The sequence below is a fragment of the Poromitra crassiceps genome (assembly GCF_964638095.1).
Source record: "Poromitra crassiceps genome assembly, chromosome: 25".
NCBI lineage: Eukaryota > Metazoa > Chordata > Actinopteri > Beryciformes > Melamphaidae > Poromitra > Poromitra crassiceps.
The window spans coordinates 6,221,670-6,239,011 of NC_139649.1; the positions used below are offsets into that span (position 1 = coordinate 6,221,670).

Here is a 17,342-nt window from a genome sequence, read left to right on the forward strand (position 1 = left end):
GTTCCTGCTGCAGACAGTGGAGGTGCTCTTCAGCAGGTTAGATGCAGCGGTGTTTCTTCAGACTACTAGAGTAAACAAACATTTTCTTACAGCGGATACACCAGTAGCCTGTTCCACTGTGGATGCGTTTGTGTATTGCGAGGGTATGTGACCGACTGAAAGTGCTCCCACATTGGTCACAGTGGAAGGGCTTCTCTCCAGTGTGACTGCGTTTGTGTTTTGTTAGGTCACTTGACTGACTGAAACTGCTCCCACATTGTTCACAGTGGAAGGGCTTCTCTCCAGTGTGACTGCGTTTGTGACTTTTTAGGTGACTTGACTGACTGAAACTGCTCCCACATTGGTCACAGTGGAAGGGCTTCTCTCCAGTGTGAATGCGTTTGTGATTTGTTAGGTGACTTGACCGACTGAAACTGCTCCCACATTGGTCACAGTGGAAGGGCTTCTCTCCAGTGTGAATGTGTTTGTGTTCTGTTAGGCTACTTAACCGACTGAAACTGCTCCCACATTGGTCACAGTGGAAGGCCTTCTCTCCAGTGTGGATGAGTTTGTGTTTTGTTAGGGTACTTGAGTCAATGAAACTGCTCCCACATTGGTCACAGTGGAAGGGCTTCTCTCCAGTGTGAATGCGTTTGTGACTTGTTAGGTGACTTGACCGACTGAAACTGCTCCCACATTGGTCACAGTGGAAGGGCTTCTCTCCAGTGTGAATGCGTTTGTGACTTTTTAGGTGACTTGACCAACCGAAACTGCTCCCACATTGGTCACAGTGGAAGGGCTTCTCTCCAGTGTGGATGCGTTTGTGACTTGTTAGGTGACTTGACCAACTGAAACTCCTCCCACATTGGTCACAGTGGAAGGGCTTCTCTCCAGTGTGGCTGCGTTGATGTGCTCTTAGGTCACTTGAGTCTCTGAAAGACTTCCCACACTGCTGACAGGAGTAAGGTCTGTCCCCTGAGTGAACTCTCTGATGCCTCTTTAACTTTTCAAGTGTTGTGAATGTTTTGTCACACTGCTGACAGCGGTGACATCTGGGTCCGATGGTGTCTCTCTGTTTCCAAAGAGAAAGGTAAGAAATAATCAGGACTGTGTGACTGTGTGTCTGTGTGTTGCAACATCAGTGATAAAACAGTGATATTTTACTCACCTCTTCTGAAGGATTCATTTCAAAAATGTTCCTCTCCTCCTCTGAGAGAGGTCTCTCTTCCCGCCAATCAGCTCTGATATAATCAAACGGAGACAGACGGTAAGGCAGGGAACACCCACAAAAACAGCAACAATAATAATAATAATATCATTTACACATTCACCCATACATAAAAAAAAATATTTTACTCATCACTTACGCCTGCCCATCCTCTTCAGATTCCATGGAAGGCTCCTCTATAATGGGGGGGGGGGGGGGGGCAATGTATTAGCCAATGAATAACAATTACAATATAACCTATTGCTTAACCAGCTTTAATGTGTGGAACTTGCAAGACAAACTCACAAACCACACTGAGGCAACGTTCGACCAAATGTGGCTCATTACTCACCACTGACATTACTGCTGCTGGTGGAGTCGCCCGTGCATTTCTTCTTCTTTAGTAAAGAACGTCTGGAGGCCCGGCGCGCTGACCCCTGTGTCCGGCTGTGCTGCAGCCCTGCCATGAAGTGCTGCAGCTTGAGGGAGTGCCGCACAGAGCTCTGCCGTGAGGCAGCTATCGCAATTTTATTCACTGTGCGGCCAGGAGAGGCTTCTTGCTTCTTGGCCATCTCAGCTGAGTGACGGTCGGATGCAGAGATCCTCACAACCACCTCAGGTGAGGGCATCTTAGGTGGAGAAGCAGCTGTGATTGATGACCTGTCCGTTGGCATTGTAGAAGCCTATTTCTTATTTATCTGTTAACGTTAACGTGAACTTGGGTTCAAATTAACACAGCTAACGCTAGTTAGATTCTCGGTACGTTATGAAAAATACTGTATGATTGTTGGAATAATTGACTGTTTCAAAGATGATGGTTATGGAAAACTGTGTGGATCAGAGAGCCTCTGACTGGTGTCCAAATTAAAACACAAGGATCCAAGGGGCCGTTTACCCATTTATTTGGCAGTAGGTTGGATGATTTTCTGTTCAATGATAAACAAACAAAGGATTAATACATTGATGTGGCCACCATAACTAACTAAAAATAACAATAAACAAAGGTATATATAACAAGCTTATATTTTAATGCATCCACTCAATTAAACTAAGGTCAAAATAAACAGCACAGGTTTCTCACCGGTCAATATGTGGCTCCAAACTTCAGACAGGACCTGTTCATAGGCAAGATACAGACATATAACTCAGATGCATGACAGCAGGTAAGTTAGCCCCTTTCGGAACTGCTAACCTAGCTAACGCTAGCTAGGTTAGCAGTTCCGAAAGGGGCTACAGGTAAGTATAACTCAAAACAACAGGTACACAATTAATAACTTACTGGTGGGCATCACCGTGTGGTTTTCACAGCTTTTGGGTATAAGACATTTGGTTTAAACATTTGCTCTTTTTATGGTGCTGCAAAATGGTGGCAGACAAAGGGCAGTGAGGGAGCACACCCAGCTCCCCTTCCCAAGCTCCTCTCCTGTACTCCTGCTTACAATACTGCCAACAGCTTGAGATTTTCAACACGTTATGCTGTGATGACCGCGATCAAAAATATGCGCAAATATCAACAATAGGCTATGGCCAAAGTGGACGTGAAATATGTGTATTTAATTCAAACATGAAATGGATCGGCAGTTGCTTACCTGTGACGTTATGTAGGGATCATAATAAGAGCTAATGGCTAGCTATCCTAGCTATCCGCTAGCCAAAGTTGCCAAACAAACCACACACTGGGGCACTTCCGTCAACGTAGAGCCTGGTGACGCGAGGTTAGGAAGGGCGGGCAAAAGAGGCATTCGCAAATGTGATTGGCTTAGGGAAGAATGACGTTGCCATGGGATTGGCTTTTGACATTTTGACCTGGCGATGTGATTGGCTTTTGAAAGAAACATTGACGTGGTGATTTCATTGGCTTTAAACCATAGGCTTTAAACTCCCGACCCGTCTGATTAGCGGCTTCCTCAACGTGCTCGTGCGCATGCGTGTGTGTGTGTGCGTGCGTGTGTGCGATTGAAAGATGTACGCATTGTCCCATCTACTGGCTCAAATGCATCACTGTACCCCCTGGTTTCAGTAGAGCTCCACCACCAACCACCAAGTGCCCAGCATTTTTCAAAGGTTCTGATCTGACTCACATTGCATCTCCATCTCCCAAACAAATGGTTACAAGACAATTCTGACAAAAATGAATAAAGCTGAAAATATGCTGTGTAGGAAAGCTTGGTGACATTAAGGGAGAGAGTTGCTGTTGGTTCGGCGTGGTGGCGCTAACTCACAACATTGTAGTACAATGCGCTAGTATGCCACCACATCTGTTTCGTGGTGATATTTGGTAGCCTATAATCAAAAGACCACCCGGTCGCTGCCGAAACCCGGGATCGAACCAGGGACCTTTAGATCTTCAGTCTAACGCTCTCCCAACTGAGCTATTTCGGCTTCCTCACAGTTCTTGTGCACGTGCGTGCGTGTGTGTGTCTGTGTGTGTGTGCGTGCGCGTGCGATTGAAAGATGTACGCATTGTCCCATCTACTGGCTCAAATGCATCACTGCACCCCCTGGTTTCAGTAGAGCTCCAACACCAACGACCACAGGTGCCCAGCATTTTGCAAAGGTTCTGATCTGACTAATCTGAAACTTGGTGACATGGGAACGAGTTCCTGTTTACAAGTTCGGCGTGGTGGTGGCGCTTCGTAGTCTTTAACACAACATTGTGGACATTATGCCTGATATTTGGTATGTAATCAAAAGACCTCCCGGTTGCTGCCGAAACCCGGGATCGAACCACAAATCTGTTTCGTGGTGATATTTAGTATGTTTGTAATCAAAAGACCACACGGTTGCTGCCGAAACCCGGGATCGAACCAGGGACCTTTAGATCTTCAGTCTAACGCTCTCCCAACTGAGCTATTTCGGCGTGCACATGGTCTGCATTTGTGCGTACGCTCATATGGGGGTGTAGCCTATGTGCACGGATATGTGTATTCGACAGGCATATCTGAGTGTGGGTTGATGACGTCCATAGATCTCCATCACAGGTGCAATACCACCCTCTGTTGGGCAGTAGGATAGATAAATAGCTGCTGAATCAATAAATAAATGAAAATATAGCTACACGCGGGCCGCGGCCTGCGGCGGCCATTCGGTCCGCCATTATATCGGTACGTTAAAGTTTCCAACATAAACCAACATAATAAATGTTCTAACGGTCGGTATGAATAAGACATGATGCCAAGTTGCAGCTGTAGCCTGAGTACCGGTATATTAACTTAACTGCTAATATGAGGCCACACACAAGGCAGAAAACAAACTCACCTTGCGTCCGGACACTAGCCCTGTTCAGAACTCAGAACAGGGCTGGACCCCAGAAGATAGTCACAGTCAAGTAAATCCTTAATCCAGCAAGCCTTCAGACTTCTTTTGGAGGAAAAGGTCGTTGCCAAACCTCCGTTCTGATTGGCCCAAAGTCCGGGTAATTGGTGATGCAGAGCTTCAGGTAGGGACTAGGCAGGGACAGAGAACATTATTGTGAGAATGTCACTGCCTTTTCGACAATAGGCTACCTGTTGAAAACCGGTTACCATAGAGGTGAAGGATCATGGAAAAGAGGACGATGATGCGCTGAGCATGGCTATATGTACTGCCACGTCATAGCCTCGGCATTGACGTCATTACCGACGTCATATTGGCATGTTGACAGGGGCTGATTGGCTATTGAGGATGGGGTGATGAGTCACATGTCATAGCGGACGTCACACTAGGATTACGCTTGACGTCACACTAGGATTACACTTGATTTAGGCTGGGAGCTGATGCCTATTGTGATGTGAGGTAACGTGACTGGTCTTCATCTTGAAACTAGGTCTAGACCAACATTTCAATCATGAGAGACCAGTGGGTAAAATTTAACAAGCAAGCTTTATTCACAAATGGCATGGCGATTAGATCTATGGCATGAAATGGCATGGCAACTAATTCTATGGCGGAACCGCTTATTAGGCACGTTTACCCAATATAATTTGCTCTTACTTCTAGGGACTGTCATAAGAGGCATTGTGACATCATCAGTGATGTCATAAATAAGCAAGTGGGCAATGTTCTCTGTTTCGATTTTTGTTCCACTGGTGACATGACTGATGATGTCATAGGCACTGATGATGTCATAGGCATTGTGACATCATCAGTGATGTCATTTGAGAAATTGTGGTTTTTGGTTACACTCAGGCAATTGTGACATCACTGATGATGTCATAGACATTGTGACATAATTGTGATGTCATCAGTGAGTGATTTAATCAGTGATGCAAAGTTGGGCAAATGTGCATGGTATTTGCTTCTTCTTTGTGTGTGTGTGTGTGGTGTGATGTGATGTTCATGTGTGGGTAGACTCCCGTCCCATCTGACCATGTGAGACGAATGTGTGGGTATCCGGCTAGACACACACACACACACACACACACTGATATCACAGGAGGCCACAGAACAACAATCAAATTGAGCATAACCCTGTAGTGGCAAACACAGAGTGATGCTGAACTATTATTTAACAGTATCGATCCAACAATGTCTGGTTGTTTTCAAAGCAGCCTGGTTGTTCTTCAGCTCAGCAGTAGGAGCCCTCATCATCATGTGCAGTACTCCACATGATATGTTCATGCTGTTTCCTCACAGCGGGTCTCCCTCCCCTTCATGGGAGAAAATACCATCAATACCTCTGACTTTCCCAGGCTTTACCCAAGCATGTGCTCTGCATCTCGTTATCTTCTGCATCACAGGATATACTCACAACAAGAGAGCATCACTGTGAAGGGAAGACAGCTTGCCCATAGGATTGCTCTACCTATACTTTGCTGTGCAGTGTATCGGGGTGCGCAGCCATTGCCCAGCATCGCAAGTTCGGCCATTAATCTGTGCAGGCCTCGCTCACAGAGTTGGCATGCAGCATCTCCTCTCTCTCCACAGAGGGTTTTCATAGTCCACTTCCCTGGCTAATTCCAACTCTGCTCACCTGTGAGCTCTTCCAGTCTGGAGCTCTCCATGGTGCTGAACCTGACTTCAGTCATTTTGGCCAGTACTTATCCATTTTGGCCCATTTAATCGGCCCTACAGTTCCTGACAAATTCAGTGCGATTGCACATAGAACTTTGTATTCTCCCAATGGGCATGTACACTCATGAACATGTGTGAAAAGTCAAATCTGCTCAAGTTTTCTCAAATTGCAAAATGTTTTTGCTTTTTTTTTTTTTTTTTTTGCCTAAATACTTTTTAAAGCAAAGCCCCACGCTTCTATCTCCTCTCTGGTTGCAGTAGGCTGGGTTGAGCAAGTGTGACTGTACACATTCATTCATTTGTATCATTCACTATACAGACCTGTGGTAATGATAAAAGACACACACGTTCACTGCCAAAACCTGTGATTGAACCAGGAACCTTAGATCTTCAGTCTAACACTCTCCCAACCAAACTATTTCAGCACATACACAGTGATTTATATGTGTAATGTGACAGCAAGGCTCCAGAGGGCACCCTAGAACTATATACTAGAGCTCCTGAAATATTCTCACCATAAAACTTGACAACATATAGAAAATATAGCGTGCATCATTTTCACTTGTAAGCTTGTGTTTGGGATTCGAGTTCATTCGATTTTAACTGACATAATTATTATAATAACAATATTATCATGTTGTAGAAGATCAAACAGAGGCAGTGGCTTGACTGTGCTCAGGTTGAGGTGATGTTGCTTTACTTTGCCCTGCAGGCTTCATCCCACATAGATGACTTGTCTTCATCTTATACTACAGAGGTCTACTCTGCAGTGCCTCCCTCCCTCCCTCCCACCCAGTACAAAGCCCACAAAGTTTTCAAACAGCATATTCTGGCAGAAGTGAGCCATGCCCGTGCTGTACAGCTCACTGGGATGAACACTGTCAGGGTTGCAAGCTGAGGTTACTGTACTGTTGTTACAGTAGGTACACATGCAATATTTTACAACTCTCCATATACTATCAATAATGGCAAAACAATGCCAAAATGCGAGGCTTTTTGAGATGTATATCACCAGGGGTGTAGCACAAAATTCTGGGCCCTATACATAAGCAGTCCCTGTGGGCCCCCTTCCTCTCTTGATCAATGTCTCAGGCATCTTTTGAAATTCGAGGACCCTCCCCACCATGGGGCCCTGGGTTGTCAGTCCCACTTTCCCCCCCTACTGATGAGTATATCAAGACCTACAACATCACTACTATATAGGCCAGTTTATGATTGTAATAAGTCAGGTGAACACACACACACACACGCACACACACACACACACACACACACACACACACACACACACACACACACACACACACACACACACACACATCACAACACACACATCACACACCACAGGAGGCCCCAGGCGGTCTCTGAACAACATAGACTCAAAAGCATTGCACTCACTGCAGTGGTTAAAGACAGACAGATGTTGAACTATTATTTAACAGTATCGATCCAACAACATCTGGTTGTTTTCAAAGCAGCCTGATGTTCTTCAGCTCGGCAGTAGGAGCCAAGGTTATTATAGTTAACGAAAAGTAACGAAAAAACGAAAACTCGAATTGAAAAAACATGAAATAAACTGAAATAGAAATAAAAACTAAGCTTTACAAAAAACGATAACTAACTGAAACAGTATTGTGTGTTTACAAAACTAACTAAAATAAAATAAAATTGAAGAGAAAATTAGTTTTACTCTTTGTCAGGTTACAGTATTTCATACATAATAAGCCTAGTATTTTGAGTGGAGATGAAATCTATTTTCCTAGATCTATCATATTTTATGACCCTTTTGAATCTCCCCCCTGACAAACACCCCATATTACAACAAAAAGAGGAAAGGGGCAAAAAAGACTAAAACTAACACTGAAACTAATAAAAACTAAACTAAAACTAAGCATTTTCAAAAACTAAAAACGAAACTAAACGATCAAACCCACCTTAAAAACGAATGAAAACTAAACTGAAATTGAAAACAAAAAGTCAAAACTAAGAAAAAATAAAAACGAATGAAAAAAATCCAAAACGATTATAACCTTGGTAGGAGCCCTTCAGGTAGTGCATCATCATTAGATGTTCATGCTGTTCCCTCACAGCGGGTTCTCCCCTTCATGCGAGAACATTTTGCAAGCATGACCTTTGCATCATGTTAGCTCTTTGCCAAGCAACAAAATCAGCTCATCATACAATATCAGAGACATGTAGACGCGAGCAAAAAGCAGCACACCCAGACCCCAATATAATCCTCTTTTATTGATATCATCTTTGATCTTTTCATGGTGATACATTCACAACATGAGAACACCACCATGGAGGGAAATTCTACAAAGATTGCACAATGTTCTTCTATATATTTTCCAGTGGACACGTGTATACACAATACATTCAGGAGCACATTAAATCTGTGCATGCTTGACATGGCCTCTGAAATTAGCTTGACTGTGCTGTGAGTACAGAATCAGAGCAGTGATAATATACGAACAGGTAGGACAAAGTCAACAGCAAATACCAGGGCTATTAATAACTATACCAATCTGTGGGTGTTGATGATAGTGACAGTTATTAAGGTTGAGGTGACCCATGGGACTGAGCAGATGTCAAGGTGCTGACACCACCACGACGAGCCACAACTGATACACTCTCTAATCTATTAATGTCACTCTATGATCAATAGAACCACACATACAGACCGAGTGACAGTGTACTGCAGATTTCACATTTGATACATTTGTATCTGGTCAGTATATACAGCATGTACACAAATATTTGTTTCAAAAAGTACATCACACTATACTGTCAAAACCCCAAATCAAACTAGTGTATATAGGGCTGCAATTAACGATCATTTTCATAATCGATTAATCTGTCGATTATTTTCTCGATTAATCGATTAGTTGTTTGGTCTATAAAATGTCAGAAAATGGTAGCAAATGACGATCAGTGTTTCCCAAAGCCCAAGATGACGACCTCAAATGTCTTGTTTTGTCCTCAACTCAAAGTTTACTGTCATACAGGAGTAAAGAAACCAGAAAATATTCACATTTAAGAAGCTGGAATCAGAGAACTTTGACCTTTTCTCTTAAAATTGTACTCAAAACGATTAATCGATTATCAAAATAATTTTCTGTCGATCGACTAATCGATTAATTGTTGCAGCTCTAGCATATAGCCGACTACCATCATATCTCAGCTATTTCAGCCTGGCTTACAGTGAGACCATACAGTTTATGTCTTTCATAATTATCTTCTTTAGCATTAGCACTATGTGCTAATCGACCTCCCTGCACTATGTACAAAATATAAATAAACATGATGATATTACACCATTTAACACAAATTAAGGACCAAAATTGGTGCATTACATGAAGGAGCTTTGCCAGATTTGGAAATAAATACTGTAACATTTTGACCATAATAATAATTATAGGCTGAGGCCACGTCTCGTCATAGACGCAGGTTTAGCTGGCTCAGCCTGGCTGGGGGCGTGGTCAGGGTGGGGTAAAAAACCCCGTTCTATCCATTCAGCAAAGTTAGAATTTAGCTGATATCCCAGCCCAGGCAGACACGATCAGGTATTTAACCACCGCAGTAAACGCACATCTGAGCAGACATCGTGTGTTCTGCTCTAGAACCCCCAAACCTGTAGTTTAGAGCCGCAGCACCGTCTTTTGGTGAGTCAGCCCATGAGATATATGGGCGGTTTTACCCCACTCACGCGCCAGCCGTTTAACAATTTGTGGGTGTTCCCAGCCATGCGGACTGTCTCTATTTAGACCAGTGTTTCTCAAACTTTTTCGGACCACTTAAACCAATGAAAAAACTCGGGGACCACCTAACTCCCAAAACATCCCCAAAAACAATAGGCCTACTACTTCAACTGTAAATTACAAATTACATGCTAATTAAATGACAAATAGCAGTACAATTAATCAAATTTTTGGCTTCCCACAATTATGAAAACAAGATAACCAATATACAAAATATATATGTAATTTATTTTAGTTAGTCCATTTACCTTCTTTTTTTTTACATTTATTTCTCCTGTTCAGTTCAAATATATTCAAAGTTCAAAGAAAGTTTTTTCAAGTTCAATAAATGCACATTGTTGCCAAAGTCAAATAGGCTATCTTTTGCCATCTTCAAGTTGCATTCAGTGATATTTTTGTGTTCAAATAAGTGGCTCTATATTCTGACAGCAATTACTGAAATAGAGTGTTTGGTCAGTAACTTGGAACTCCCAACCACCCGCTGTACTCTGTCTCTCTCCTGTAGCCCTGCAGGCAGAGTGGACGTATCTCCAGTTCGCAAGCGTAAGTCGTAGAGAGTCAGTGGTGGTGGCGTTGGATTCGGGGTGAAAAAATACATATAGTCCTTTAGAGGCATCGTGATCTGACCTTGAGTTTCCCAGAAAATGTAAACATTTCTCTGATTGGATAGTGGGAGGTAAAAAAAAAGGAAAAAAATATAAATCTACTCGCGGACCACTGGTGGTCCGCGGACCACTGTTTGAGAAACACTGATTTAGACAAATCAAAACTGCAACTCATATTTTACACTCACCTGTAATTGCCCTCTGACTTGTTCCCCACCTCTCTCTTTGACCATTTACAGCACATCGTTGCACATGTTGTACTCTTTGTGTCTTGCTGTAATATGCAATGCATACTCCCATTTTGTTCAGAAAACACAACATATCAGCCAATTGTTCAGAGCAGAATTAAGGCGGAGATCATATTATAGTGTGTTTGTGTGTTTGAAGGGTGTCAACATTTTGAGTGTTGATCCTGAACGCTGCCTTGGAGCATTTGAGTGTTGATCCTGAACGCTGCCTTGGAGCATTTGAGTGGGTGGCAGATCAGATCATCTGCTGGCTAAACACATTCTTTGGGAGCAGTTATGTAACCGCTATGAGAGTGCGCACAACTCCATATGTAAACAGACTCCATTATTATTATTATTATTATACACTTGTGCATTTACTGATTTTCTTGCTGTAAAATGGAATGTACACACACACACACACACACACACACACACACACACACACACACACACACACACACACACACACACACACACACACACACACACACACACACACACACACACACACAGTGACAACAACTGCATCCAGCTTTGACTGCTGCCTGAGGTGTAAGTTGACTATGTTTAGCATGGGCTTGCTGGTGGTTATATGAAGGATGTCCCAGGCCAGATGTGTTTTCCACCGTTCTTCCGCAGGATTCACGCCCTGGTGAGTTTCATAATGGGACACACCTGTGACACACCTGTGACACACCTGTGACACACCTGTGACTCTGGTTATTAATGATGGTAACCCACAAGTCTGCGTCCGTCTCACAGGGCCTCGGCCCCGCCGCGGGCGGGGCCGTCACCGGCTTCCAGGCGCACCTGCCGCCCCGCCTTCCTGTTTTCCACCCAGGAGTTGTGTATGACGGCGCCCCCTGGTGACGGGTCCACTTGGAGCAGGGACACCACCCTCTTCTTCACCTTGGTGCGGAGGGCGCGGCGCAGCTTCTGACGGGTGAAGGCGTAGAGCAGCGGGTGGGAGACGGTGGTGCCGTAGGCCAGGGCCAGGAACCAGAGGCGCAGGCTCACCAGGGTGTCGCTGGGACCCACGCCCAGGATCAGCACGTTGGTCACGGACAGGGGCGCCCAGCAGCCCAGGAAGGTGGAGATGATGATGAGGGACATCCTGAACACGCGGCGCTGGCGCTCACGCCGATCCCGGTGTCGCCGCACCGCCCGCCGCAGGGCGATGATGGCCGACACGGACGCCTGGACACTGGCTGGCGTGGCGCCGGCAGCAGGGCCCCTGTCGGAGGTGATCAGGGGGGCAGAGGAGGAGGGCAGGGCCGGGGGAGAGGTAGCTGTGGGGGTGGGTAAGGGCGAGGGGATGAGCGGAGGGTGGCTGAGCTGCTTGGAGCCATCTGTGGTACACTGCTCCCCTCCTACCGCCCCACCCTCTACCATCCCCAGCTCCACCTTCCCCTTCTTCTGGCTATTCAGGCGCCCTGTGCAGGAGGGGCCCCTGAAGCGCTGGCTCTTCTTAATGTGGGAGCCGATGCGGATGTTCAAAGCCCTCAGTATTCTGGAGTAGGTGAACAGCATGACTGCCAGCGTGGTGAAGAAGATCGGTACCTGCAGGAGGAGATGGTAGTACATACCCAGGCTGGTGTGATAGCCCTGCCCTCCGACACACAGCAGAGTCCGGTTACGCCAGCTCGGCACCACCGCGGCACCGACGCCGGGGGAGGAGGAGGAGGGCGCGGGCGTCACCAGTCCACTCTCCTCTCCCTCTCCCTCTCCGCCGCTGAACAACCCCACCTCCAAAAAGGGGATAAAAAACACCGCTACAGAGGTGACCCACACCGCGGCCAAGAGCAGCGCCGCTCTGCGCGTGGTCAGCAGCCTGTTGGCCGGCCGCACCGAGATGTCGTAGCGGTCCAAGGTGATGACCAGGACGTTGATGGCGGTGGCGATGCTGGCGAAGGTGACGCAGGCCTCGTGGAAGCAGCAGAGCAGGGCCAGGTGGGGTCCCGGGGGCAGCAGCACCACCAGCAGAGTGAGGGGCAGACACAGCACGCACACCGCCACGTCCAGCACGTGCAGGCTCACGGTCACCATGTTGCTGAGCGAGTCCACCAGACTGGACTGGCAGCTGTAGAGCACCAGCACGGTCAGGTTGCTGCTGAAGCCCAGGACCAGCTCCAGCATGAGCAGGGCGGTCAGGGGCACCTGGAAGTAGAGCGGGCAACCAATTAGTCGATTGCCAGAAAATTATTCTGCAACTATTTTTATAATTGATTAATTGTTTCGATGACATTTTCATGAAAAGAATTATCTTGTTACAGCTTCTGTGTGTTAAATGTGTGTTCCCTCATCTTGAAGTCAAAGTGAAATGAGGTCTGTGGTTAACAAAAGTTTATGATACTTTACTTTTTTGTTCAGCAAGATAATCTTCACAAAATAACACCACTTTTATGATTTTTGAAGCTACAGCAACTGTCTAAAGTTTTAAAAGTTGAAAATTCAAAACAAATCAGTCTTACATGCTCTACGGATTTGCAACTTTCACCAAAATGTAGCCTCAAGTGAGCATAAATGTTCAGATGCTTGAGCTGGCAGAATGATGAAGTCCATCATGTTGTTTTTCTCTGGCTCCACTGATTGTGTACTTAGTATTATTATTACTATAATTATAATAATTACTATCATTCTTAATAGCTACTGTAGATCAATCATTGGCTGAATCACTCTGATCTCCATGTCGACTGGCGAGTGGAGGGCTCTTGACGTTTGCATTAACATCCTGCTGTGATGACGGGCTGCCAGCTGAACTGTGCGTCAGACCCGTTTCAAGGCTCTAAATGTTGATTGGACCCTCTGTCCGCTCACTGTGCACCTCTATGACCTGCCTTCAAAGCAACTTGAATGAGATGGGCTAATCAGTGTGCATGGAAGTTCAATGAGCAAGAAAACTGGGCAGAGTGCACATGACTTTAAGCCCTGTGTTAACTAGGAAAATCTGCAGAAATCTGCAGAAAAGCTTGGAAAGCCATTCAAAAACTTTCTCTAAAAGTTGCAACAACAAAAACATACACCTGTAATAAAATCTGGAAGAAATCTGGAATTAATATGGCGTGTAATTGCAACAACACTTGATCAATATAAAGAGGCAATAATCTTAAAGGACAAGAATATGTGGGAAGAAAATGTCATTCGAGATAGCAACTTGTATAAACTGCAGATTTTGATTATATTAGTGATTTATTACATTTGCGGGAAGTTATTACAATTTTGAAAGCTGAAGATGTTCACCTTCCGGCAAACATAACAAATCCCTGCAAAGGTAGCAGTTATTATTACAGGAATGATGTATTACGTTTGTGGTAGGCAACCGCTATGACGTTTGTGGGAAACTTATTGCGTTAGTGGGATTCCTACATTAAAAGCTACAGATTTGTATTGCATTTGTGGGATGTTGTTACGTTGGCGGGTCTAACAGACGTCATCTTGGGCTTTGGGGGGAAAAGTAGACATTTTTTGTCACATCATTTTGTGACGACTAATCGATTAGTCGGGAAAATAATCGACAGATTAATCGCTAATGAAAATAACCGTTTGTTGTTGCAGCCCTACCTGGAAGCCCAGTGGGTACGGCATGTACCAGGAGGGCGGGCTGCTGGACACGCCCCCTCCTCCCTCCTCCTCCAGGAGTCCCACCCCCCCCTGGCTGGCCACCGTCCCAGCCCAGGCGGTGGTAGCTGGGCTTGAGGTGTAGCCATCAGTCTCCATGGCGACCTCTCAGTCCTCCTATATTGTAGCTGTCACACCGTTTATGAGCTCCCATGATGCATCGGGCTGAGCCTCCACGATGCAGGGATGAGTAAGAGCTTGGCGGCAGTCCTGAGGAGAGAAGTCAAGGCAGATAGATGAGAAATTAACTGTGTAGAAGAAGGATTCGTGAGGTAATGTCATTTCTTAAGCTAGAAAAAGTCAGATGCACAGTCCAGGGTTCTCTGGAAAAGTTTGAAACGACTTGGCACCCCTTCTTAGATTATTATGATAAGGAATTTGATGCAAGAACTTTAGATTAGTAGCCCCCAACAGCTCTACCCTACCCTCTTCCCACCCCCCTCTTGTTCTTTCCTTGTCTCTATTATTATTATTATTATTTTGTTTGTTTGTTTGTTTTTTGTTTGTTTTTTGTTTTTTTTACACTTGGTTGTCATTGCATCACAAATATTCAGGAGATTGTATACGTGTATGACATCATGCAACCTTGCACCTATTTTGTATTGTCTGTCTTCTACGAGGTTTGTTTTTTCTTGTTTGTATTGTTTAAAAACGAATAAAAACAATTTGAAATAAAAACTGTGTAGAAGAGAATCAAAACACATTATTCTCTCTCAGGAACAGTCAGACATCTTGAAAGCTCAGCATAACTTTTGATAGGGAAAGTCATAAACAACAGATTATTGCTCACGTGTGCAAAAAGAAGAAATACGTTTATCGATCAATAGATAGATAGACAGTATAGGGCTGCACAATTAATCGTATTTTCATCGTTATCGCAATATGAACATGCACAATAAACACATCGCAAAGACTGCCTGAAACGCAATGAATAACAAAAGTGGTTTTATTCACATGCGTCATGCATTCCCACTCAGCATCTGATCATTTTGTCTTGTGTTGTAAATCCAGCGTACACCTTTCCCTTGCAACAGTGCGCTCCGCCCCTCTGCCAAAGCCCAAACACGCTGTGTGTAGTTTCAGCTAGAGTCAGTGTGTATTTCATTTCTTTATTCAGTGGGCATAGGCTATGTTTGGGGCCTATGTTAGCATTATTAAAGCAGAAAGACATAGGAACTGTATAGCTAATATGCATACTTTAATATTTGTTTATTTATCGCAAGTCGTCTCGTCATCGCTATATTGAACAATGTTATCGCACATCGTAGATTTTCCTCATATCGGCCTAATAGACACACAGACTGACTATATAGTCAGTCTGTGTGTCTATCTATTGATCGATCAATCAATCGATCGATCGTTAGCAAATACATTTACATAATTCAACCCTCAGTCTGCAGATTGAACAGGTGTTGCATTATGCATCAATCCAGCCTTCAATCTGTCCACTATCAGTATCTCTGATTACCATCTTGGCTCAGGGACCTGCACACAAGCTGTCAGAACCACAGGCCGGCGCAATAGACTATCAACCAATGTGTTCTGGAGCTCAGGGGAATGGGAAAATTGAATGAAGCTAAGTAATCAGACCTGCAGGCAATCAACTGACCTCCCAATGGAACAGTAAAAAAAAATAACACATTCAGCAACTTCTATAAAATTGGTTATGGTCCTTCTAGTGCAAGCTGTAGCTGACCACATGATTTATTTAAAGATTATTTGACTGCCAGAGGAACCCAGACTTACAAGATTTTATTTTTTTGCCCAAACTGATTAATACTTAAGTTATTTGCCGGCTTTACCATCAATGTCACATAGTAACATAATTCACTAAAAGTACAGAGGGGAAGTCAAGGAGCAGCTATAGAGAAACCCAGAGGCAGTGCTCTGGCACATGCTGCTGCCTCCACAACAACATTAAGATGCTTTATGGGAAGCCAAATGTAAGCATCAATCATAAATACAGCTTTCAAGGGGCTGTGCTGAGCATCAAAAAAGATGATTGTGAAATGTCGTGACCACGGATGACCAAATGTCCAACACAAATAAAGTTAGAGATGTTTAACTACAGTAGTGCCCTGCCAAAACAACGCCTTTAGGTTTGACAGAGGCACATTTGAGACATTCAGTAAATATGCACTGATTAGACTCTTGTGAGAAGATCAAGTTGTGGAGTACAATTCCGTTGCTTGGGAATAGTTGGTAGCATTATGTCAGTCATTATTATGCTTGGCAATTTGGACCTTGGCAGGGAAAATAAATTTTCTACTGTTAACTGTCATTTCAGTCTGGTTTGTTTGGGCCAAAATATTTGATTGGTACTCTAAGGCCTATAAAATAACCCTTCAACCGGTGGCGGAACTCGCTATCTTCGGCTGCTCTGAGTCCTCTCTGCTCCTCAGAGCAGCTGTGCAGCAGTCTCTGACACAGGGGACGACTGTCGCCAAGAGACTCATTCTGAAGGAGTGGAAGTCTTCCTCTCCACCTTCTTTTAAGCTGTGGCTGACGGACATGTTTTCGGTTGTACGTATGGAGAGACTCCGGTTCCTGAGGACCAATTCTCTTGTGAAATTCTCTGCTATTTGGGACCCATTTCTGGCCTACTTAGACGAGGCTGAAAGCGATAAGTAACTTTCCCAGCGGACTTTTCATGGACCCCTTGCATGGGATCCCGCGCACATCTCTTACAAGCACAATAAGCACTTGATGTGGCTGATAGCACAACGCTGTAACATTGGAATGGTGATATATATATATATATATATATATATATATATATATATATATATATATATATATATATATATATTGTTTTGTTTTGTTTTGTTTTGTTCTGTTTTGTCTGAGCCTGTTTTTGTTCTGAAAATTGTAAAATAAAATAAATAAATAATTAAAAAAGATAACACGTGCAAATCCACAATCTGAGTTACAGTAACTGCTACTCCAGTGA

General features: G+C 44.3%; 2 protein-coding genes across 2 annotated transcripts; both read right to left on the reverse strand.

The window, feature by feature from the left end:
- Positions 1-37: 37 nt before the first annotated feature.
- LOC310798522 (uncharacterized protein) lies at positions 38-2,842 on the reverse strand (the record flags this gene model as incomplete). The annotated part of the gene is made up of 6 exons (XM_083661057.1): positions 2,776-2,842; positions 2,268-2,301; positions 1,539-2,112; positions 1,347-1,383; positions 1,148-1,220; positions 38-1,051 (listed from the first exon to the last, which is right to left on the reverse strand). The coding sequence occupies exons 3-6, from the start codon at positions 1,858-1,860 to the stop codon at positions 38-40; spliced, it is 1,446 nt and encodes a 481-aa protein (XP_083517183.1). The 5' UTR covers positions 1,861-2,112; positions 2,268-2,301; positions 2,776-2,842.
- Positions 2,843-11,530: 8,688 nt separating this feature from the next.
- On the reverse strand, positions 11,531-14,491 carry LOC310798520 (G-protein coupled receptor 22-like; the record flags this gene model as incomplete). The annotated part of the gene is made up of 2 exons (XM_083661055.1): positions 11,531-12,931; positions 14,336-14,491. The coding sequence occupies 2 exons, from the start codon at positions 14,489-14,491 to the stop codon at positions 11,531-11,533; spliced, it is 1,557 nt and encodes a 518-aa protein (XP_083517181.1).
- Positions 14,492-17,342: the final 2,851 nt, after the last annotated feature.